The sequence below is a fragment of the Panthera tigris genome, chromosome D1 (genome assembly GCF_018350195.1).
Source record: "Panthera tigris isolate Pti1 chromosome D1, P.tigris_Pti1_mat1.1, whole genome shotgun sequence".
NCBI lineage: Eukaryota > Metazoa > Chordata > Mammalia > Carnivora > Felidae > Panthera > Panthera tigris.
The window spans coordinates 56,722,985-56,748,687 of NC_056669.1; the positions used below are offsets into that span (position 1 = coordinate 56,722,985).

Here is a 25,703-nt window from a genome sequence, read left to right on the forward strand (position 1 = left end):
TTTGTATTTATTAACTCATCTAATCGTTATAATGACCCAGAGGGGACATACTATTATCCCAATTTTATAGAGCATTTAATTTGCCCAAGGCTATGCTGCTATCAGTGAAAGAGCTATGACTTGAACCCAAGCAATCTGGCTCCAGAATCTGTGCTCTTATCCACAATTCCTTATTACTTCTTTAATAATAATTTTTTTTAAAAGCCTAAAATCCCTATAAAACAATAGGCAAACAACATGAACAGGTGGCTTATAGTAAAAATAAAGTCAGAGGTTGGCACCCAACTCTTGATTTCAGCTCAGGACATAGTCTTGTGGTTTGTGAGGTTGACCCCCTGAAGGAAGAAGCATGGAGCCTGCTTAGAATCCTCTCTCCCTCTATGCCCCTCCCCTGCTTGCATGTACTCTCTTTCTCTCTCTCAAAATAAATAAACATTTAAAAATAAATTCAGATGACTTATAAACATATTAAAATGCATTCAATGTCACTCATATTTTAAGATACCAAGAACTTTTAAAACAAAACACTTTTTATCAGATTAGCAAAAATCAAAGAGTTTGATAAAGACGAGTTAGCAAAGGTATCCTTTATCTTAAAGATATCTCACAGATGTGTACAAAGATGTTACGTATAAGAATGTTCACTGTGGGGGCGCCTGGGTGGCTCAGTCGGTTGAGCGTCTGACTTTGGCTCAGGTCATGATCTCAGGTTGACGAGTTCGAGCCCCGTGTGGGGCTCTGTGCTGATGGCTTGGAGCCTGGAGCCTGCTTCGGATTCTGTATCTCCCTCTCTCTCTGCCCCTCTCCTGCCCATGCTCTGTCTCTCTCTGTCTCAAAAATAAACATTAAAAAAAAAATTTTTTTTAAACAATGTTCACTGTGGATCCTCACAATACTAAAGACTGAAAACAACCTAAATATCCTTCAATTAGAGACACTGAATAAATTATCAGATGACTGGGATACCGTGAATCTATTACTATACTATCTGCTTTAATTCCTGGTCTGGTTTCTTGGTTTACGCAGTAATTTTTATTAGAATGTCTTTCATTGTGTATGAAAAACTGTAGAGGCTCTGGATGATATTACATTCCTACAGAGGATTCATCATATTCTCCATAAGCATTTAGAATGAGGGCAGATCACCTCACAATCCAATCAGGACAGGAGCTGATTCAAGGCTGGCTGCAGTCTTTGTAAAGCTTGTAAAGCTTACCCTGCTTTGTAGCCCTTCAGAGGTCCAACTGAGAGTCTGGGTGTTTACCAGGACTACTTCCCTTGGAAGGTCTTCAAATTTTCTCTCCACTAAAGAACTGCTACAAGAATCCTTTGCTTTTCAGTAGCTTTCTGTGAAGGTTCTTAGCCCTTTTTTTACCCTCCACAGTTTAAGAATCAACAAATCCTTAAGATAAAAAAGCAGGTAGACGGAGAAAAGGGAGTAGGGAAATGTACCTCCCTTCTCTCTGGGATCTTGGCCTCTCAAGTTCTTGTTGCTCTGTCAGCCTTGAACTACAATTTTTGTACCCCCAGCCCCATGAAGAAAGCTTTGCTATCTTTCCACCTCTTAAAGTTACACTCTCCATTCGCCAAGAGACCACAAATGTCTGAAGTCCTGGCTGCTTTAGCAACGTATCAATGCCTTCATATAGATTTTTTTTTTTAATCAGGCTTTTCTAGTTATTCTCAACAGGAGTTTTGGTCTGCTACAATCTGCTCCATCATAGCCAGAATCAGAATCTACATTTTTCATAAGCAGTGGAAAAGACAAATTTTTATCATCAGACAACAGACCATTACTATAGAAGGAATGAGCAGTGAGGAAGAATACAAAAGTAGAGAATATTCCTTCGAGAAAATCAAGAAAGGGATACAGTAAAGGTAAAAACATTTGTGTTCCAAGTCCTAAAGAAACTTAAAATCTTTCTAGGGGAGGAAAAACATACTTGGTTGGGTGAGACAATTATAGAATGTCAAAGAGTTATAAAACTAAACATTTAAGAGCTGCATAGAACAGGGGCACCTGGCTGGCTCAGTCAGTAGAGCATGTGACTCTTGATCTCAGCGTTATAAGTTTGAGTCCATATTGGATGTAGAGATTACTTAAAAACAAAATCTTAAAAAAAAAAAAAAGCTGCATAGAACAGCAAGAGATAGAGGTGCACAAAAGCAAAAGGAAGACAATGAATGCAAGTATATCTTCTATAACAAAACATACGTAAGTGCAGAGATCCACAGGATACAAGAGGGCATTATCCATATTAATTTCAAGGTTACCTGCTGGTACTATCCACCAAACAACCACTATCAAATAGAGTAAGTGAAAGGAGAAATCTTAATGTTAAATTAAGTATATCATTTAGAATTAGGAAGGTGGAGACATGCAGAGTGAACCACAAATCCATTCTAAAATGAAACTAAAGTGTTTTCTATTTTATCGACTATTTTTTGGTTTACTCCTTCTAACTCTAAGAGTTCATTCAGATGACAGCCAAGTACTAACTGTCCAAGTACTAACTGTCTTAAACTAACGCAACTGTTCATTTCCCCACTTGCCCAAGACAAATAACAATTTATAGCAAGCAATATAAAGAGTGGTTACCTGGGGAAAAGAAGGGCAGAGAGAAAAAGTTAAAAGCTAATAAAATGTTAATACCAAACTTTAAGACTGTTTACTTAAGTACTGTAATTAACACCACAAATTACCACTACATGAACTTATACTGCTTGTATTTTAAAACTATCCTTTGGCAAAGAACTAATCAAATCAAAATGTTACAGCTCACATACCAAGAACATATAAAATGCTTACAACTTTTGACCTAATAATTAATCTCCAGGAATCTAAGAAAATAATCTAAAATACATAAAAACTTTTACGTAAAAAGATTTTCATTGCAACCTATTCATAATTGCAAAACAAAAACTGAGAATAACCTAAAAGTCCAATTTTGAGAGAATGGTTAGGCTAATTACAGACAGTCTATATAATGCATGATTATTCTGCCATTAAAATTTTATATAAAGACTTTTTAATAATGGGAGATATAAGAAAGAAATAATAAGACAGAAAGATAGAAAACCATTTAGATTAAACGAGAGATGCAAGTTGCAAGACTCAATGCCTTATAATTTCAAACATAAAAAAAAAAACAAAAAACATTAAGCAGGGGCATGTGACTGGCGCCACTGGTAGAGCAACATTACTCTTGATCTAGGGGTCATGAGTTCAAGCCCCACACTGGGCATAGAGCCTGCTTAAAGAAAACAAACAAACAAACAAACACTAAGCATAGAAATAGCAATAAACAAGTGGAAAAAGAAACAGCAATATAAATGTAGAAGTCACAAAAGGAACAAAAATATTAAGTTATCATGTAAAAAGTATGTAAGAATAATGAAAAAAGTTTCCAGAGATTAGGAAATTAAAGCAGGAATGACCAGTGAAGAAGAAGGGAGTTGCTGTGGGAAGAAAAAACACACAAAACAAGGCATGACACCTGAAATTAATACTACACTATATGTTAACTAACTGGAATTTAAATAAAAACTTGAGGGGCGTTTAGTGGCTCAGTTGGTTGAGCATCCAACTCTTGATTTCGGCTCAGGTCATGACCTCACAGATACAAGATCCAGCCCCGTATCAGGCTCCACACTGAGCATGGAGCTTACTTGGGACTCTCTCTCTCTCTCTCTCTCTCTCTCTCTCTCTCTCTCTCTGTGTCTCTCCCCTGCTTGCATGCTCTCTCTCTCAAAATAAATAAACATTTTTTTTAAAACCCTTGAAAATAAAAAAAAAGTATGAGACCCTTTGCCCAAAGCATTTATAATATAGCTTATTAATGAAGACAAATTCATAAAGTTTTTAAAAAGATTTAAATAACAACAGAGATGATGACAGATGCAATATCACAAAATAAACAATTGCTTAGTGAAGCTTACAAGCCAATACTGCAATACTCATCTGCCCACCCACAGGAGGAAGAGAACCAGGGCTGGGAAGGAGAGGCAAGACTTTAAGATGGGACGAAGCAGAGTCTAACCGGTAAAATTTAGTTAAGTAAAAAGATGGAGAAAAAGCAATTCATGCAAACAACAAAGCATGAAGTATAAAGGCTGGACAGTGAATAACTAAAACAGTGTTTAAGTAAAACAGAAAGGTTGTACAGGCCAGAAAGGTAGGCTCAGGCTAGATTATGGAGAACCTTCAACAAGGTTCTCTATGAAGTTAGGCTAAGGAATCTAAACTTCACCCGGTTGGAAGCAATGATGATACTAACATATTTAATCTTATTAATATGGTACAACTATTAATAAACTATTAATAGTAGTTATAATAGTTAATAAACCTGTTATCCCACATGCTTGGGGAATAGGTTGTTCTTTACTTTTATGTGGTAACAATGCCAAATTTGGGCAGAATCCCCCCTACATACAGTATGAAGGAGGTACTTCTGTGATTCTACCAGGAGTGCTTGCCTGGGTTGGTCATTCAGTTAAATACTTTTTTTTAATATAGCACTTTACCAAACATATGAGTATACCTGATAACTTCTTAAGTACAAAATCCCGGGCTGTGGATACCACTCAGATACTCTCTGGGCACTCCACAACATCTCTAGCCCTCAGTTTCCCCATTCCCAAAAGGGTAACAATAACTCCCTTAATGAACTATTATGAATGATTAAATGTGATTTAATGTAATGTGTCTGGTACAGTGTTGGCTACATAACTGATATTCACTGAATGTAGAAACTTCCCTATAAGGATATAGGGATATATATCAGGGATATAAATCTCTTGGAATTGTAGGAAAATATGAGAAATTCAATGAAAAAAAAAATGGCACCAAAGTGTTTTTTCATATATGTATTAGTGGGTCAACTTTAAAGTACTTACTAAATTAACTGCTAATAAAAATTAATAAATACTCAAATTTCAAGTTGCATCTTGCTCCCTTAGCTTAAAGAATTAACCTGATTTGTACCGTGATTTGGAAAGAATAATGAGTAGCCCAAGACTATAGACTCGTGGCCAGAGAGTAAATATTTCAGGCTTTGCAGACCATAAGGTCTCTGTCCACTCTGCTACTGTAGCATGAAAGCAGCCATAGACAATAAGTATGGCTGTGTTCCAAGAAAAGCTTTATTTACAAAAATAAGCAGCAGGCTGGGTCTGGCCTGCTGACTCTATCTATCAATGTCTGGTACTAAATGTTTGCATTACCACCTCTCCACCCCCCCCCCCACCTGCAAATTCATATGTTGAAATCTAATCCCCAGTGTGATGGCATTTAGAGGTGGGGCCTTGCAAAGGCGATTAGGTCATGAGGGCTTTGCCCTCATGAATGGGATTAGTGCCCGTATGAAAGAGATGCTAGAGAGCTCCTCTGCCTTTCAACCAAGTGAGGACAAAAGCAGCAAGAAAATGAGTTCGTGAACTAGGAGGTGGGCCCTCACAAGACACCAAATCTACTAGCATCTTGATCTTTGACTTCCCAGCCTCCAGGACCATGAGAAAATAATTTCTGTTGTTTATAAGCCACCTAGTCCATGATATTCTGCTATAACAGCCCAAATTGACTAAGACACATGGATTGGAGAAAGACAAAGTAACAGAGATGAACAGAATTTGCAAACGCACATATTAAACAAAAGTAGAGTGAAAGCAGTAAGCTTCCTTGTTTAGTCCAGAAATGGCCCAAACAATTAGACATGGTTAGGCAGCTTGCATTGGATCAGCACAGTCAAATCAACAGGAGACACACAATAAAAGATGTCATAGATGCAAATACAGGTATAGGAATGCTGCAGAGAGGGAGGTCCTGTAGATGTAGGCAGAACAAGACCACCACATGGTTGTCCCACTATATCCATCATCCTAGCACAAAATCCTTTGGATTTAATTTCTGCTCTGTTTGAGTCAAAGAATCATTCACACTAGTCCACAAGGTGGAATGATACCAAAATTAGAAAGAGTGCTGGATTTGGAGCTATACTACATGCGTTCAAAGCTACCACCCACAGGATAAATATTAATAGTCTTTACGCTCCCAAAGCCTGTGTTTCTTCATCTGTAAAATGGGAGTACTACCTACCATAATAGGGTTGCTTTTCTCATCTAATCCTCCAATATCTAGGAGCGTCTGAGTGGTTCAGTTGGTTAAGCATCCAACTATGGCTCAGGTCATGATCTCACAGTTTGTGGGTTTGAGCCCCACATCAGGCTCTGTGCTGACAGCTCAGAGCCTGGAGCCTATCTAGGATTCTGTGTCTCCCTCTCTCTCTGCCTCTCCCCACACACACAACTCTGTCTCTGTCTCTCTCTCTCTCAAAAATAAATAAACATTAAAAAAATTTTTTTTAATCCTCCAATATCTATTTGGTACAGATTCTGTGTGTATTAAATGGTAGCCTAATTGCTCTCTTGGACTCTTTGTCTTTCCATCTACCATCAACACTGCTTCCTTGGTTTTCTATAAAACACAGACCTTACCCTATCATCCTCCTGGCTTCTTTCTGCCTACAAGATTTATAAACAGTACCCAATCTACCACTCCAGCCACATTTTTCCATTCCCGCAATACCTCTCCCTTCCCCAGACTTAAGACATCTATTCTTGGATATGCCATACCCTGTCTCCTCTATGACTTTATATATGCCACTTCCTCTTTCCAGAATGGTTTTTCTCCTTCTCACTATACAGTGATTACTTCCAAAGCTGATCCATTGCTCTCTCCTTTGTGAAGCTTTTCCCGCTTAACCCAGAGAGAATTACATCAGCTTCCTGTAGGCCTCATAACATTCTGCACTTCTCTCAATGGTAGTAGCATTTATTACCCATGTTATAATTATTTGTCACTGCCTCTGCCTCCCCAAACTAGAAGATTTCCTTTAAGATAGGGATGGTCTCTAGGTATGTGTCTCAGTGTAAGACTCAGTGGCCTAAAACATTTTTGTAGAATGAACCAATGAGAAAGATCTTTAATACCATTAGCACCATTTTATACCAAAGTCTTTCAAATAATTTGTTGTCTGAAGGAAGCTGAAGTTAATAAAGCTTTTCTTTATAATTAAGGCAAAGGTAAACTTCAGTAAAGTCCAATCTTTTGTTGAAGTTTTACAGAACCAAACACAAGCAAAACACAAGAGAAATGGCAAAACAGAAGGGAGTCAAAGGGAAAATAAGTCCACTGCTATTCAGAAAAATAAAAACCAAACCAAAATTGGAAATAAGTTATCTTCAAGCTTAAAAATTTTGTGGTAAATCATGTGATGAGGAAGATGTCTTGACAGTAATTCATGCCAAAAAAAAAAAAAAAAAAAAAAAAAAACAAGGAAAGAAACCAGTTTTGTTGCTGACAAATTCAGTATGAGTAAGGCTACTGCAATCTTTAGCAGTATTAAGAATTTTACATCCAGGGGCATCTGGGTGGCTCAGTCATTTAAGCATACACTCTTGATTTCAGCTCAGGTCATAATCTCAGGGTCATGAGATGGAGCCCTGCCTCAGGTTCTGCACTGGGCATGCAGCCTGCTTAAGATACTCTCTATCCCTCTCCCCCTCACTCTCTCTCGATCTAGAAAAAAAGAGAAGACAAGAGAAGAGAAGGAAAGGAAGAGAGAGAGAGAGAAAGAAAAGAATTAGCATCCAGAAGGAGGGACAGTAAGCCCCACCACACTTTGCATTAGTCAGGTATTATTTAAAGTATGAGAGTCATCTCTGAGTGGCATATTTAAAGAGGACCAACCAGAAGGAATCATAACATATAATCAAGAACTTTTAGGGATTTCTTTTTTTTTAGAAATCTTTTTCCTCCATTAAACATTTACTATGTATCTAATACATTCTAAGTACCATATGAAGTGCTGAATACATGAAGACATAATCTCTGACCTCAGAGAGTTCACTGCAGTGCCAGATACACAAATGAGGAACTGAAATCCAGTGACATGAGTGATGCATATGCTGTGTGGTGGCACAAAGGAAGATAACTGACTCCTGTATGAGTGTGAAAAAAATTTTACAGAGCACTTAATATTTCACCTGGGCCTGAGAAGATGAGTATAATTTGACGGGAAGATAGAGTATTCCAGGTAGGATAATCATAGGGGACAAAAGGCCAAAAAGCATACTATATTACAAGAACTCTAAGTACTGTAGCATGATCAGAACATTTGGAAAGGGAGGAAGAAGACCAAAGAAATGAATTTGAGAAGTTTAACCTAAAAATTTAGATAGAAGTAATCATGGTCTTTAAATACTTGAATACTAAAACTAGGGAAGTAGATTTTAATTCACTAGAAAACTTAACTTTCAAACCATTAAAACTGTCCAATATAGAGACAGCAATGAGTAGTCCCCACAATGGGAGAAATATCCCTATTCATGTATAAAATCAATCTCCCCTTGGTGTTCCAGGTCTCATCTTCTCTCACCTTAGCTCATCACTTTTCTCTACTCTCTCCAGCATCAATTTCTTCCTCTCTACTATGATAACACACAAATCTAATACACAAACATGACATAATATCAGCTATCTTAAAAAGAAACAACTCCTGAGCTCTTGCCCTCCAGCAAGTACTGGCCTGTTTCCCTGCCCCCCTTTACAGCAGACCCCTCCAAAGAGTAGTGTATATATTTGCTGTTTCTCCTTTCTCACTTTAACTCATGCTATTAGGGCCTTAGTTTGTTCCACCACTCTCCCAAAACTGCTCTTAATAAAGTCACCAAGAAGGACCTCCAAGGTTCCCCAGGGTCAGTTTACAATAGGCACGAAAGAGTTCAATGAATGGGGATAATCTGATAAACAAACAGAATCTTTACTTAGCCTAAGTACTAAGGATCTTTCAAATCAAAACAGCTAATAGCAGGCTTATGGAAAGTTATCAGTCTGGGATAAACCAGCTCAGCTTTTGCATACAACTATCTCCACAGTAATACTATCCATTTCTTCTAGAAAACCAGAAAGAAAAGTGAGATGTTGAAATTGGACAGTCTTGCACCATCTTTATCAGTATGACTAATCAGCACTCTTCTTCCCTTACATATCTTCATCACAATCGTCTGACACTTATTTTTAACCTAATCTTCTAAAATAGACTCAGGCACAGTTATTAAGTATGAAAGATAATTCTTCTTCCTTCAATGTTCCTCCTCTAAACATTCTTGCTCTCTTCAAGTCTACCCTTTTTAAGCACCTAGTTTAATGCCTTACACATCTAGATACTCTATAAATGTCTAGCAAGTAAACTATAAAACCTAACATATGGGACCTAATACAAAGTAAACTCCATAAATGCTATTTCCCTCTCCAAAACTATCCCAACTTTAAGAATGCATAAAATGATAAAACCTCCCTACCCTATATGAACAAGTTTATCTAGTTCTCTTTCTCAAAAGTACCTGCATTTTAAGAGAACCGCAAGAATAAGGGACCTAAAGAAAATATGTATTGAATTTCAGATACTACAGGATACATGTGAGTGATATCCTGAGGCAACAGAACCTTCCCTAGTCAATGAAGTCATTAAACATCAATTTGGCCCTTACATATCAAAAGAAAGTTAAACAATTTCTTTTTACTAATTATCATTTTTAAAAAGCCATATATAATATTTAGGCATAGGTAAAAAGCTAGTAAAGTCTGGCAGGAAATGTATAATTATTAACAATAGTTCTCTCTAGAAAGATAAACAATAATTGCCTGAACCATAATTTATCCCTTTATCCCTTTTCCTATCAAGGACAGCTGTTACTACTCTTTCCAGTACTATAATGAGCATCATTTTTTAAAATTTTGTAATTGTGTATAGGTGTATATACATGAATATATATCATAAATGTCATACACATTCATACATAGGGCAGACACCTATTAACGGAATTGCCACATGGCAAGAGATAAAGAATGTATCTCTTCAACCTTACTAGGTATGGCCAAACTGCTCTCCAAAATGGTTATACCAGGTTTTACTTCCCCAGCAGCATGTGGGTCCCCATTAATTATCATTAATTGATCATAAATTATGCAGTCTGGTAGCCTCTCATCATTGGCTTAATTTGCTTTTCCCTAATTATCAATGATAGTCAGCATAACTCCAGATGTTTATTGGCTTTTCAGTTTTCCTCTTCCATGAAATGTCTATTCAAATAGACTATTTTTTCACTATTTTTCTGGTGAGGTGTCTGTCATAGCGATTTGTGGTTTCTCATATATTTTGGATATTAATCTTTAATTGGTAATTTCATTGAAAACATTTTCTTCCACCCTGTGATTTATCTTACTTTACATTATAATACAGAAGTGTTTAATGTATCCAAATTATGTCTTTCCTTTATGCTGTTTATTTGTATGAAGAATCCTTCTCTACCTCATTTTCATAAAGATACTTCTAGTATTTTCTAAGTTTTGTGGTTTGACATTTAATCCATTTGGAATTAACTTTTTGTGTATAGTATGAGGTAAAGATCTATTTTTTTTTTCTGGTTTTCTATAAGGTTAGCTAACTATCCACAACAATTGAAAATGGGTTCTTTGCGACACCGAATAGCCAGAGTAATATTGAAGAAGAAAACCAAAATGGGAGGCATCACAATCCCAGACATTAGCCTCTACTATAAAGCTGTAATCATCAAGACAGTATGGTATTGGCACAAAAACAGATACATAGACCAGTGGAATAGAGGCCCCAGAATTAGACCCACAAATGTATGGCCAACTAATCTTTGACAAAGCAGGGAAGAATATCCAATGGAAAAAAGACAGTCTCTTTAACAAATGGTGCTGGAAGAACTGAACAGCAACATGCACAAGAATGAAACTAGACCACTTTCTTACACCATTCACAAAAATAAACTCAAAATGGATAAAGGACCTGAATGTGAGACAGAAAACCATCAAAACCCTAGAGGAGAAAGGAGGAAAAAACCTCTCTGACCTCAGCTGCAGCAATTTCTTACTTGACACATCTCCAAAGGCAAGGGAATTAAAAGCAAAAATGAACTACTGGGACCTCATCAAGATAAAAAGCTTCTGCACTGCATAGGAAACAATCAACAAAACTAAAAGGCAACCGATGGAATGGGAAAAGATATTTGCAAATGACATGTGGGATAAAGGGCTAGTATCTAAAATCCATAAAGAACTCACCAAACTCTACACCCAAAAAATAATCCAGTGAAGAAATGGGCAGAAGACATGAATAGACAATTTCCCAAAGAAAACATCCAGATGGCCAACAGACACATGAAAAGATGCTCAACGTCACTCCTCATCAGGGAAATACAAATCAAAACCACACTCAGATATCACCTCACGCTGGTCAGAGTGGCTGAAATGAACAAATCAGGAGACTATAGATGCTGGAGAGGATGTGGAGAAACGGGAACCCCCTTGCACTACTGGTGGGAATGCAAACTGGTGCAGCCACTCTGGAAAACACTGTGGAGGTTCCTCAAAAAATTAAAAATAGAACTACCTTCTGACCCAGAAACAGCACTGCTAGGAATCTACCCAAAGGAGACAGGAGTGCTGATGCATAGGGGCCCATGTACCCCAATGTTCATAGCAGCACTTTCAATAGCCAAATTATGGAAAGAGCCTAAATGTCCATCAACTGATGAATGGATAAAGAAGATGTGGTTTATATGTGCAATGGAATACTACTTGGCAATGAGAAAGAATGAAATCTGGCCATTTGCAGCAATGTGGATGGAACTGGAGGGTATTATGCTAAGTGAAATAAGCCAGGCAGAGAAAGACAGATACCATAATGTTTTCATTCATATGTGGATCTTGAGAAACTTAACAGAAGACCATGCAGGAGCGGGGGAAAAGTTACAGAGAGGGAGGGAGGCAAACCATAAGAGACTCTTAAGGACTGAGAACAAACTAAGGGTAGATGGGGGGTTGGGGGAGAGGGGAAAGTGGGAGATGGGCAGGGAGGAGGGCACTTGTTGGGATGAGCACTGGGTATTGTATGGGAACCAATTCGACAATAAATTATATTTAAAAAAAAAAAAGAAAAGAAAAAGAAAATCTTTGCCCCACTGATTTGTAATGCCATCTGTCATCTATCAAATTCAAATATATGAGGGCATGTTACTCAACTCCTTATTTTTTGGACTTTTTAATTATTTTAATTTTTTTAATGTTTATTTATTTTTGAGAGAGAGAAAGACAGAGCACGAGCAGGGGAGGAGCAGAGAGAGAGGGGGACATGGAATTTGAAGCAGGCTCCAGGCTCTGAGCTGTCAGCACAGAGCCTGACACGGGGCTCGAATCCACAAACCGTGAGATCATGACCTGAGCCGAAGCCAGACGCTCAACCGACTGAGCCACCCAGGTGCCCCTGGACTTTTTAATTATTTAACACTGGTTATCCAACTATCCTGACATCAGTACCTTTTTCAATTAATACGGCTTTATAATAGCTTAATATTTGATAAAGCAATGTGCTCCAAAATTGTCTTGAGTGTTCTTGGCCACTCACTAATCATCCTTATTGACAAGTTCCACTAAAAAAGAAAAAGTTCCCCTCTACTCCAGGTGTTCTAGCTTTTTAAATGAATGAATGGTAAATTCTTGTCAAATGCTCTTTTAAGAATCTATTGAGATGATCATATGGTTTTACTTTCCTTTAGTTCATTAATGCTGTATACTGAATTACATTAGATTCTTAATGTTAAACTGAACCCCTATTCCTGGAATAAACGCTACTTGGTTGTGAGTTTTTTTTTTAATGCACTACTAGATTAGTGTATATTTCATTTTGGATTTCTTAAATCTACATTCATGAGATTGGTCTGTATTTTTCCTTTCTTATGCTGTCCTTGTATGATTTTGATATCAAGTTGTAAAAGCCTTCCAAAAGGAACCTGAAAACACTTTTCTTTCCTGGAATAGTCTACATCCTGCAATATTTGGGTAACCTGTAAAACCCTGTGCCTGGTGCATCCTAAGCAGACAGAATTTTTCTTCTGCCTTTTATTACAGAAACGTCCCAAATATTTATTACAGATACCTGTATAATGAACCCCAACCTATCCATCCCCCAGCCTCAACAATCAATTCATTGCCAATCATATTTCATCTATTCCCCCAATCATTACCTCTCCCCACTCCCCTTGAAGGAATGATTTTGAAGCAAATCCCAGACATCAAATCATCTTATCTGGGAACATTTTAGTATCTCTCCTAAAGGACTCTTACAAAATATGTAACTATTGTCACGTTGAACATTTCATAATCTTTAATATCAACAAACATCCAAACAATGTTCAAATTCCTATCAAATGTTTTGACACAGTTTTTCAAATCAGGATCCAAATAAATTCACGCACTTAAATGTGTCATGTCTTTTCATCTACAGGTTTCCCTTCTATTGCTCTTCCTCTTCCTCTTCTTCCTCTTCCTCCTTCTTCTTCACATTATTTGTGGTAATGGGCCATGTATCCTGCAGTTTCCCACATTCTGGATTTTGCTTATTTTATCTACATATTACTTAGTGGATAGATTTTACTATTCATTTTCTTTTTTAGTTACATTTCTGTTCATATTTTCTATTTATTCTTAAGCAATCTGTGACAGATTGCAGTTTTTAGTAAATGAACTATTTTATGCAATATTTCAAATTCATGGCATAAAGCCCATATTCTATATTTACGGGATTTTTATATCTTTATCACATCTGTAGTTGTATTCTCTGTTGCATTCCTAATATCATTTATGCCTTCTTGTTTTTCTTTTTCTTTGACCAATCTTGCCAGAGATTTGTCCATAATATAAACCTTTTTTTTATTTTTTTAAATGTTTTTATTTATTTTTGAGACAGAGAGAGACAGAGCATGAGCAGGGGAGGGGCAGAGAGAGAGGGAGACACAGAATGCGAAGCAGGCTCCAGGCTCTGAGCTGTCAGCACAGAGCCTGACATGGGACTCAAACTCACACACTGTGAGATCATGACCTGAGCTGAAGTTAAGACGCTCAACCGACAGAGCCACCCAGGCGCCCCTATAATATAAATCTTGTATTACGACCTTCAGTGAATTAGATTTTGGCTTTATTAATCCTCTTCACTGTTTATTTTTTATTCCATTAATTTGTTATTTTTATTCTTTCCTATCTTCTACTTCCTTTGGGTTTAATCTATTTTTTTTTAATATTTGTTTATTTGTTTATTTAGGGAGTGAGACAGAGAGAGCACGAGCAGGGGAGGGGTAGAGAGGGAGAAAGAGAATCCCAAGCAGGCTCTGCACTGACAGTGCAGGGCTGGAACTCATGAACGTGAGATCACGACCTGAGCCACCCAGGTGCCCCTCTGCTATTACTTTTCTAACTATTTCGGTTCACCACTTAACTCAATAATGTTTAGGCTTTCTTCAACTCAAATATCTTACAGGTTCTAGGACCTACATTTCTTCATATTAACATCTCTGAAATTGGGATGTTTCTTACAGTTGAAGTCTTATAATCACTGTCAGCCAGGCAGCAGTGATGATGGCACTGTCATTGCTTATTTATGTATAAATGTACACAATTAAAGAGTAAGCTCACCAAAAAATGTATGATTTGGTGGTTATCCCTGGTGACTGGACAACTGTAACCTCAGTATTAGCCTATAAAGGCCATCTGAGGAAGAACTATAAATCTCATCTGAAAACATTTTGTTGATGCCATTTGGCAAGCTCAAAAAAGCATGAGCATCCATACACGATGGGTGTCAGCAGTGTTAAAGAACAATGTTAGATAATAGAAAACAAACTATGAATTTGACAGAGGGAGGGAGGTGGGAGATGGGCTAGATGGGTGATGTATACTAAGGAGGGCACTTGTTGTGATGAGCACTGAGTGTTAAATGCTAAGTGATGAATCACTGAATTCTACCCCTGAAACCAATATTGCACTGTGTTAACTAAAATTTAAATTAAAAAGTTCTTTTCCTTAAAAAGAAAAGAAAAATGTTAGAGCTGTGGAACACTCTTTTAAGAAATTCTGTATCACCAATGGTCTCAATGACACAGTAAACAATACTACATAGAAAAACACAACCTCTATGATTTAGAAGAATCAGGCTCTGAATATGAAGTCACAGGAATATTCTAATTTATCACGTTACTTCCTTTTATAAACATATGCTCAAGTGATACGTTAAATCTGTAATAAATTTATAAGAACTCTTTCAGTAAGTACAAAGTTAAAAAGTCTGAGTGACAGTAAAGCATTGTTTGGTAAATGACAGCACATCTTACAAATGATGGCATCTTAGGATTTAATGAAACATAATTCAGACACTTAAATTTTTCTTAGTTTTGCTTTAGTTATACTCCACAGATTCTGAGATAGTTGTTTACTATCTCATTGTTACTCAACTCTAAATATATTCCAATTTCCATGATTTTGTTCTTCACCATACATTATTTAGACGTTTGTTTCTGCTTTTTAAATTTCCAAACATGGGCTGGGAGGGGGATTGGTTATATTTGTCACTGATTTCTAATTTTATTGTACTGGGATGAGATAACAGTTTATATAGCAATCTTTGGTATCTGTTAAAACTTTCTTTGTGCATGTTCTACATTTGTTTAAAAGAATGTAAAATCTTGGGGTGCCTAGGTGGCTCAGTCAGTTGGGCGTCCAACTTTGGCACGGGTCATGATCTCACAGTTTGTGGGTTCGAGCCCCATGTCAGGCTCTGTGCTGACAGCTCAGAGCCTGGAGCCTGCTTCAGATTCTCTCTCTCTCTCTCTCTCTCTCTCTCTCTCACTCTCGCTCTCACTCTCTCTCTGCCCTTCCCCTGCTCACACTCTGTCTCTCAAAAATAAATGTTAAAAAAAATTTTTTTAATAAAAAAATAAAAGAATGTGTATTCTCTAATTTGGGAGGTGTATGGTTCTATATATATGCAGCAGATCGAGTTTACATTCCATTTCTTTTGGTGGTTACCCTTAAATTTTTAATATGCATCTGACCAAGAGCCTAAAGTTAATCAATATCTCTATCCTCCTGAACTATATATAGAACCTTACAACTCTTCAATGCTGATCACCTTCCCTCCCAGCTTACATTTTATCCTTGTCTGATATTTTAGTCCCATTTTGGTTTTAACCCCCACATATTAGTCATAATTATTTTTGCTTTATAGAGTCAATATTCACTTAGTTTACCTACCCATTTCTTTGTTCACCATGTTTTCTTGTATCCTATTTTCTCCCATTACATTTCTTTCTTGCTGATGTATATTCTTCAGTATAATAGTTCTTTCAGAAACAGCGTGGCAAATTCTCTGTATTTTTGTTTATCTGAAAATATTTTTATTTTGTCCTCACTCTTGAATTATAACTTAGCTGAATACAAAATTCAGATCTCTCAACACTGAGAAAACATTGTTCCATTTTCTTCTGGCCTCTCTTGGTTATAAGATGTCTGCTCTCAGTCTGTTGCTCCTTTGTTTTTCCTTTCTGGTTGCTTTTTAAAGTGCCTGTGGTGTTCTACAGTTTCATTGCAATGTGTTTAGTTGTGGGGGTTGTTTGCTTTGTTCATTTAATTCTTTCTAGGGCCTCATGACTCTAAAACCTAAGGATTCATGTCTTCTTATTAATTCCAAAATACTCTCAAGTCACCATCTCTTTAAATTCCATGTCTCCCACATTCTATTCTTCTCCTTCTGTAACTATTAGATGATGGGTCTTCTTGACCTTTCATTTCTCTTCACCTCTCTTTCAGATTTTCCTTTATCCTACTGTTCTGCATCCTCAGGATTTCCACATATCTAATTCCCAGCTTACTGATTTTCTCTTCATCCGTGTAAACTAGTGCTTACCTTATTCACTGAGCTTTTTTTAACCTCCCTGACTATATTTTGCATTATGTTTAGCTCTTTTTTAAATGCACCTGTTTCATAATGTCCTTCTCACTTCTTGAGATTTCCATTAATTCTTTAATGTCTTTAGTCACTTAAAATGTGCCAATTTAAATTATCATTTAAGCTGCTATTCTACTGTCCCAGTTCCTGGAGATAGAATCCCCTTGCTTGTTATAGCTACTAAGTCTCATTTATGTTAGAAAATGGTTTCCTCGTGTGTCACATTCAATTATAAGTTCATCTTTGGTTGGGCTTATCTCTTCTTAAAGAATCTCTTCTGGAGCGAGTTGGGAGTACCACAGTCTTTTTTTTCCTTTCTCCAGGTGATCCATGGGTATCACTAGTTTGGAGCCAGCTTTTATATTAATTTCTCAGCATGGTGATACTTAAAACCATATAATATAAAATCAGATCCCAAATATGAGCAAGGCATACATCGTGCGCTTCAATTTCTCAGGAAAGCTCTTCTCTCCATTTCCTCTCTGCATAGAGCCCAAGTAAATCAAGACAAAATTTCTTATTACTGGCTTGTACCAGTAGGAAGATTATTCTCTGCCTACCCCTTCACTTTGAATGCACATCAAGAATCCCAGTTTTATGCAGAAGTCTTAGTTTTGGTTCCTTTTTCTGTGGTTAAAACTCAATCCACTAGGAATAGAAAACCAGAAATAGCCCCTCACTCCACCCCTTCACCCCCACTCTAGGGCAACATAGCATGAGCTTACTAAAGTTTTGGCTTTTAGTTCCATTTTTATTTCTAGAACCTGGAGATTTTCCTGTCTTTCCTGAAAGCTCAGGAATTCTTTTAAAAGAATTGTTAGTTCAATATCATCCAGCTTTTCTGGATATTTGCAGCAGAAGCATCTTCTCATCTAAGTTAGCCCTCTTGCTAAAAGAGAATCTGGGCTCTCCCATCCATTTGCTACATTAACCCCATAAGAGTAATCACTCTAAAATGCAAAGATGGAACTCTTCTTTAAAATTCCTCAGTGGATCCTCACTCCTGAGCATGGCATTCAAAGTCCACTGTTATTCAGTAACTGCTTATTTCTGGAATTCCATCTCCTCCCACTCTCCCACATGTAGTCTATGCTCCAATCACTCCTACTTACAATCCCTGGAAGTCTCCTTGTTATTTCAGAGTCCTGTACTTCTGCATATACCGGTTTCCCTCATCTTCATCCTGCCCCCATCCACCTACTGAATACTCAGGGTCAAGTGTCTGCCTTTCACTGAAGCCATTTCTGACCCATCCAAGCTGGAAGCTCTTCATTGAGTTCTTTATATGCCAAGCATTCTACTAATTATTTAGTCTTACCAACATTATGATTTTGCTATTACTATCCCCATTTGCAAATGAGGAAACTAAGGTACAGAGTTGAAGCAACCTACGCAATGGCACACAGCTATAAATGGCAGAGCTGGAATTCAAACACAGGCAATCTGTCTCCAGATCCTGCTCCATTAACTTGCCCCATTAACATATTCCTTACTGCCTTCTACAATGATATCTTGCATTACCATTATAATTGCATTTATTACACATTTCAGTTGCATGTTTGTGCACCAATCTTCCCAACTACCCTGACTCAAAGAGAAAGAATCATGCTTTATTCTATATGCAGTTCCATTGCCTACCACACAGAAGACCCTCAAATGATTACTCAATTAATGCATGACGGAAGGAAACATCCCCACAGACACTGCTTTAGTCCAGGCCCTCTTCATCTGTTGACTGGACTCCCTTCTTCATTTCTATTCATGTCTTTCCTCCATACCCCAACCAATATTCTTTCTAAAGCACATCATTATGATGACGTCATTACTTAAAAATCTGTAAGGGCTCTGTACTGTCTATAGGACAAAGTCCCAAATTATTTTATCATGACATACCATGCCCTTTGTGATCTAACTTCCACAGTCCCTTCTCTTCTTTCCCACTTCAGTCCCACAATCCATCTATATTTAACTTCCTGTCAGTACCTGAATATGCCAAGAGACTTCATGCCTTTGTGCATGTAGGTTCTTCTGCCTAGAATGGCCATCCCCTCCTCTCTCACCTGGTAAATTCCTACCTTTTCAGCATAGAGCTCAAATTCCTCAGCTCTCCTCCAGATGCTTAGTTATCCCATTCCTATACTCTGTTGGCATTATGCATTTACCTCACTTACTACTTTGTAATATTTTTGATAAGGTGTTTCTCCAACCAGACTGTGGAATCTTAAAGAACAGGGACCATGTCTTATTCCCCTTTTTTACTGTATTATCTTACAGAGCATGTGCTCCCAAAATGCTCACTGAATTAGTGGGATGACATTTGACAAACATATCCCGTATCCTACACTCAAAAAAAAACCAAAAAACCAAAAAAACAAAAAAAAAAAACCCTCAGATATAAATGAATTCAAGGGTAGGCAATTGTCCGGATTAACTGGAAGTTTGGAAGTGGATAAGAAGAAAACCAAATACCTCCTAAATTCTTGAGGCTCAACCCTGAATTCTATAGGATACAGATATTCCTTTAATGGTAATTAGTGTTTAGTTGGCGAGGTAATCTCATTCTGAATTGTTTCCTGCATTAGTAGAACACATAAGGACACTCTCAAATTCTGGAATATGTGTACGTGTCATTCAGGATAAAAAGTTGAGTCATTTTATACATTTTACAACAAATCCCTACAGTTGAGGGAAATTCTTATCCTTTTACACTACAATCACATGATTTCATTATTCATTAGTCCTAAATGCAATTTAGGCTGCACACATAGCAAACATTGTCTGCCAACTGAGTAATAAACCAGAACTACTTGTTTGTCACAGAAAGAGGAATTTTTTTAAATGTATAATGTTAACCCTAAGTGAACAGGGAGGTTGAGGGGTGATGAAAGGGATGGGATAAATGAGGTACTATTCAATTTTTGAAACGCGCTTTTAACACTAAAATTTTTTTTTTAAGTTTTAACTGCCAATTTAAAAGATTCATTGGTGGGGCTCCAGGGTGGCTTAGTCAGTTGAGAGTCTAACTCTTGATTTTGGCTTAGGTCATGATCGCAGGGTTGTGGGATCAAGACCTGTGTCAGAATTCTCTCTCTCTCTCTGTCCGTCTGTCCCTCTCCCCGACTCGTGTTCTCTCTCTCCAAAAAACAAAAAAATAAAAAAAATAAAAAGGACTCATTGGCCTTTGCGTAGCTTTTCTCTTCAATTATTACCCAGGGTAGAAGAAAAAGAAGTATCCTAAAAAGGTCTTGGTTTCAATTTCAGAAGCAGTATAATTTAGAATGGTCACTCTTGATTTCATATCAAAAGACTAAATTAATTCTTAAGATTCATTAATTATTATCAATGAGACTTAAGTATTGCTGTTGTATATACAGATGACCATTGAACAACACAGGGGTTAGGGGCACTGACCCTCAGCACTGTTGAAAATCTACAGTAACTACTGACTTTCCAAAAACTTGACTTGTAGCCCTTTGTTGACCGGATGCTTTACTAATAATAGAAACTGCTGATTAACACATATTTTGTATGTTATATGCATTATATACTCTATTCTTACAATAAACTAACCTAGAAAAAAGAAAATGTTAGGAAAATCATAAGAAGGAGAAAATACATTTACAGTACTGTAATGTATTCATTGAAAAAATCCATGTATAAGTGGACCCACACAGTTCAAACCCCTGTTGTTCAAGGGTCAAATGCAGTTGCAAAAGTACCTATATATGCCCATGTGCTACAGTTTTTATTTTTAATCAATGGACCAAGACTGCCTCTAAATTTAGAATATAAGCTCCAAGAAGAAGAAATCTTTGAACATTTCATTCACTAAGGTCTCCCAAGAACCTAGAACAGTGCCTGGCCCAGCACAAACATTCATTACATACTTGTGAATATTGCTCAAAATGGTTCAAATACTATGTCAATATATGCGATGAGATATAACCTCAAGGAACATAAAGTTGAAGTAGCCTTCACACAATGTTGCACAAGTCAACTGATACTATATCCAAAAGCAAACTGACAAGGCATATAAGAATAAAACAAAACATGTTATACAGGAGTCCTTAGGGTTCTGAATTTTAAAGCTTGTCAGGAAACTGGTAAAAAACAAAAATGTCACAACACAACCAAAATTTTCTACAAGCACAAACTCTTATACTTATTATAGACAATTCAATTCCAAAAGAGCCATGGGGCTTCAACAAAATTAAAAAATATATATATAAGAATTTCACTGAAGCACCAGTGCATTTACTACAAAATTTAATTTCCAGTATTATAAAGGAATTCTGACCTTTCTTTTTATCAATTAACCTAACTATGCCCCAAAAAAACTGCTAAGCAATATACTTCTGAATATACCTAAAATTGCTAGTTCTGTTGCTGTTTCCCACTCAAAAACACACTGTAAGTTTTTATAAAACTGGTATTTTTAGTTTTCCCTATTACAAGTCATCATGAGCATTTAACTGTGAATTAAGCTATGTTTTAGCCCTTATTTATGGGTTATTGTTTTGGTCCTTGTTTATCTGCTACTAACTCATGACGACCATTAGCTGGTCACTTTCTACTCTCTTCTGGGCCTCAGTTCTCTCTTCTGTAGAATGAGGGACCTGGGTTAAAACAATGGTTCCTACAGTTCTTTCTGCATCCCTTTGAGAATCTGGTGAAAGCTACAGGTGACCTCTCCATATGAATGCACATACACATGTATATAACAATTTTATAACTGACTTTTTATAATAGCAAAAGATTGGAAACCATCCTAAATGTCTACCAATAGACAGTTAATTGTTATAGCCATTCAATGAAATTCCTTGCAGCTGTAAGCAGAATAAAGAAACCTTCTATATACTGATATGAAAAGCTTTCCATCATGTATCTTTATATGGAAAAAAGCAAGTTACAGAACAATGTATACAATATACAACCTTTTGTGTAAAAAGATCAAAAACTAAAATAAATACATTTGAATTTTTATGTAGAAGCATAAAGAAACTGTGGAAGAATAAATGAGAATCTTTGGTGGCAGTGGGAAATGAGTAAAGGGATAGGAGGAACCTTTCCATTGTACACTTTCTTACATTTGTGTTTGGATTATGTGAATGCACAGCATATTAAAATTCTAAATTAAAAAATTGTATATAACTCTAACAAGTCCAGACAACCCACTGAAGCTAGAAGATAATTCGCAAACCCTGTTCAGCAATATTCTCCTATAATGATTTGACTTAATAAGCCTGTAATTATATACACTCAATGATCCGACAAGAATATTTAAGGAAAAATATTTTTCATCACAGTCCTCATATAAACATATAAGTAATTGGTGGATACTCAGTAATTCAATAGATACTAATTTGGAATCTCATTTTATATAATTTTCCTTAATCACTGATACACTTTATGACAAATTTCTTCATCAGAAAAAGTTTGCACAAATTATCAAGCCATATTCCTTCTCATGAATCAAAGTCCATAACTGATATTTCACAGAGGAGTCCAGACTTTATGAATAAGAACAGACATCTCTATCTTATTTGACCATATAATCAATAGTACTAGTAGGAAGACCAGAGAAATTTTTACCATAATCTCAGAACTTGAAGCAAACTAAAGAGCATATGAGATCATCACTCAGCACCCACAAATTAGATGACATTTGGGGAGGCCTTCTCACCTACTCTGAACAAGGATCAGATAGAATTGGGGTTCACCCTTTGGCAAGTTACTTAACCTCTCTGGGCCTCAATTTCATCTCTAAAATGGAAATAAAAGTACCTCTCTCATAAGGATGTTGTGAAACTTAAAAGGAAAAATAAGGAATATAGCCAAGTAAGACAAAGAAATAAAAGTAAGGTATCCTAGGACAGTGGCAGGTGTCTGCTTTAATCAAAACAGACTGCATTCCGGAAACTGTAGTTTCTAGAGACTGCACTTTCATACACAAGCAATGCCTCCTTTTCCCTACTGGAAAAAAAAAAAAAAAAAAATGGCAGAATTCCCAACACAAAAGGTGCAAATATCTGACCTTTCCTAATTATGTTTCTTGGAAATCTCCTCCTAGGTAAGCATTTTTTTATCAAAGAACATAGACGTTGTGTTGACTGGATGTGTCTCGGAGTCCTAAGTTACACACAGTTCTGTTTTGTGTTTTTACAGGGCACTTTCAACGTCAAGCTCAGCACCAGAGGGGCAGGCTGTGGGAGGTATCGAAAGGCAAAGAAGTTGAAAGCAACAGTCCCGCAACTTTTAACTGCCAGGATGATAGCAGGAAACCTACACAGCCATGGAGACAGAAGCAGCCCCTGCCAACCAATCTCCATTTACGAAACTTAACCCCCACCCAGTTTTGTTGTTGTTTTGTTTTTTGTTTTGTTTTGTTTTGTTTTTTGTCGAGCACTACTGGAGCTTATTCATTTTTGGAGTTATTAATTATAAATATAAATAACCCCGATGTGCGAGGCTCTGTCAAGATTTTGTGAAAATTGCGCTTGTGAGTTCATTCTCTCAACCCACTCCACACTCTAGTCTGAAAAGCTCTCTTCACATCCTCAAATTCAACCCGCCCCCTTAACTCCGGATACTCCATACCTCTCACTAATCCATTTAGGCCCAGGAGCCACTTCTCGACACGCAGTTCGACCCCAAGCTCTTCACCCAACACGAAACCAAGCACTTCTCTGATCCTCCAGGGCTCCTGCAAAGTTAGGAACCCTTCTCCCACACACCATTCCAACCTGGCCCTAACTTGTTCCAAGAATGCTGTTTCCCTCCAAACTTCTAACTTCCGTAAGGCGCGAGATCCCCTCACTGCCCCTCCAAATCCATCGTGCCCGTACTTCATTCTGAAGTTCAAAATTCAGAAACAGATGCGCCTGGACAGAGCCCAGTTCCAACCCCACGCGAACTCTACACAGCCGCTCGAGCACGGCCTGGGACCCTCCACCCCCCAACCAGGCCAGGCCGGGCGCGCTCGGCCTCGCTCCAGACCCCCAAAGGGAGGAGGGAAAGCTCCACCTGGCTCTGTGGCCGCGGCGCGCGGCTCCTGCTCCGGCCTGGACCCCGCGGCGGCCGCGCCCCCGTCCCGGCGCTGGCGGCAGCGCTCCGGCTGGCCGCGGCGGGCGCGCTCGCCCTGCACCTCCGCGTCGGCCTGGCCGTCGTCGCGGGCCCGACGGCGGGCCCAACCCGGGCCGCGGGCACGGCAGCGCGGGCAACCGGGGCCCGCTGCGTCGGCGGCGCGCTGGGCGCAGCCTCGGCACAGCGAGTGGCCGCACGGCAGGGCCGCCGCTTCGCCCAGGGTCTCCAGACACCCGGCGCAGCCCGACTCCTCCGGCCGCGGCGGTGGCGGCGGTTGCAGCAGCGGCGGCGGCAACACCAGCAACGCGGGACCAGAGGCCGCGCCCGGGGCCCCAGTCTTGGCTGCCGCCATCTCGTCACAGCGGCCCCGTCGGCCCCGCCGACTCAGAGCTGCCGCTGCCGCCGCGGAAGAGGCCCGAGTACTCGGACCTGCCGCCGCCATCTTGTTTCCCGTTTGAAGGGAGAGTCCGTTGCGAGGGAGAAGAGTAGAGGGCGGGGCAGTGCGCGGCGGGCGGTACCGGCTACATATTTATGAGGGGGCGGGGCTCCAATGAGCGGGGAGAAGGTTCTCCCCGGGCCCGATTGGCGGGAGGCGAAACCTCATTAATATTTATTAGCTACCTTCTATGTCGTCCTCAGCCTCGCCCTCCAGTTTTTGCAATTTCCTCTTATCGAACCTGGTGAAGTTGAGGACTGATGGGATTTGGAAATTCTGAGCGATGTTAAACTTTATGAAGTAATTACATTTATCCTGCACTACCTTCATAACTAAGGCTGAAGTGAGTGGGGGGTTATGTGAATTATCTAGAACCTTCCCTCAGTGCTTCATTTCATGAAAGGGTAGCTGTTGTGACCAGGCCTACTTAGTGACCAGCAACTAACTACCAAAAATAACAGCTTCTTGTCAGTTCTCATCTCCATATCTTCCCTATTCACGTCTCTTCCTGGAACTCCCCTCTCTTGGCTGGCAAAATCAGACTTTCCTGGTTTTTTTCTCAACCCCTCAGCCCTTTCCCAGACTCCTTCGATCCCTCCCCCTTATTTGGGGCTTAAGCCTGCTTTTTCTTCTAGGCTCAGTCCTCCTCTCTCTTTGGGTGTGCCACCACTCTCACCTCACACTTTCTTCCAGCTGAAACTCACAAACTGATACCGGCCATCCAGACCTCCTGAGTCCAGCCCTGCACTTTCAACTGCCTGATGGAAACATCATATTGAATGTCTGCATCCCTCGTGTATAAAACCAAAGTCACTGTCTTCCACCCTCCTTCAAAAACAGCGTATTTCTTATTTCCCTCATCCTGTTAAAGGTACTATCCTCCTAGTTCCTCAAGCTCTAAACCTAGGGTTCTTTACATTTCTCTCATCTACCACATCTGTCAGTTTGTTAATCCTGCCACTTCTCCCACCAAAGTGATTATTTTCCCACCTATCTTTTCCTATTCATTCCATTCCCACCACCCAATTCATGTCCCATCATCTCTCACCTAGATTGTTGCAGTAGGTTGTCTCCCTGCCCACAGCCTGTCTTCCTCCAATCCATGCTCCACAGCTCTTAGAGTTGCTTCCTAAAGGACAGCTCTTACCATGTCATTCCTACTTGGGCTAGTCACCAAGTGAGTGACTTTGATGCCAGCCCCCCTGGATGCAGAGGGTATGGGAGAAAGAATGGCTCTCTTCTGATAGATGGTTCTATAGCAATTCTCCTACCCTTTGCTTTCTTTGCTCTAAGGTAGATATGGAGCAGGAGGACATTAAGCA

At 38.6% G+C, this 25,703-nt stretch overlaps 1 protein-coding gene and 1 long non-coding RNA gene across 6 annotated transcripts in view; one reads left to right on the plus strand and one right to left on the minus strand.

Moving 5' to 3' along the window:
* The window catches only part of LOC122231066, a 41,456-nt gene extending 18,010 nt beyond the window's left edge, over nt 1–23,446 (plus strand). For 2 of the 4 annotated variants that reach the window (XR_006208181.1, XR_006208182.1), the window contains 3 exons: nt 1,668–1,878; nt 3,976–4,042; nt 23,028–23,446. This is a non-coding gene — a long non-coding RNA (uncharacterized LOC122231066). The remainder of the gene's footprint in view (nt 1–1,667; nt 1,879–3,975; nt 4,043–23,027) is intronic. The other 2 variants (XR_006208183.1, XR_006208184.1) reach the window with 2 other exon arrangements.
* The window catches only part of RNF169 (ring finger protein 169), a 100,933-nt gene extending 76,546 nt beyond the window's left edge, over nt 1–24,387 (minus strand). The window contains exon 1 of one of the 2 annotated variants that reach the window (XM_007080925.3): nt 23,886–24,387. In XM_007080925.3, the coding sequence (XP_007080987.2) occupies nt 23,886–24,387 (502 nt within the window). The other variant, XM_042958030.1, reaches the window with a different exon arrangement.
* Between the last annotated feature and the right edge of the window lie 1,316 nt (nt 24,388–25,703).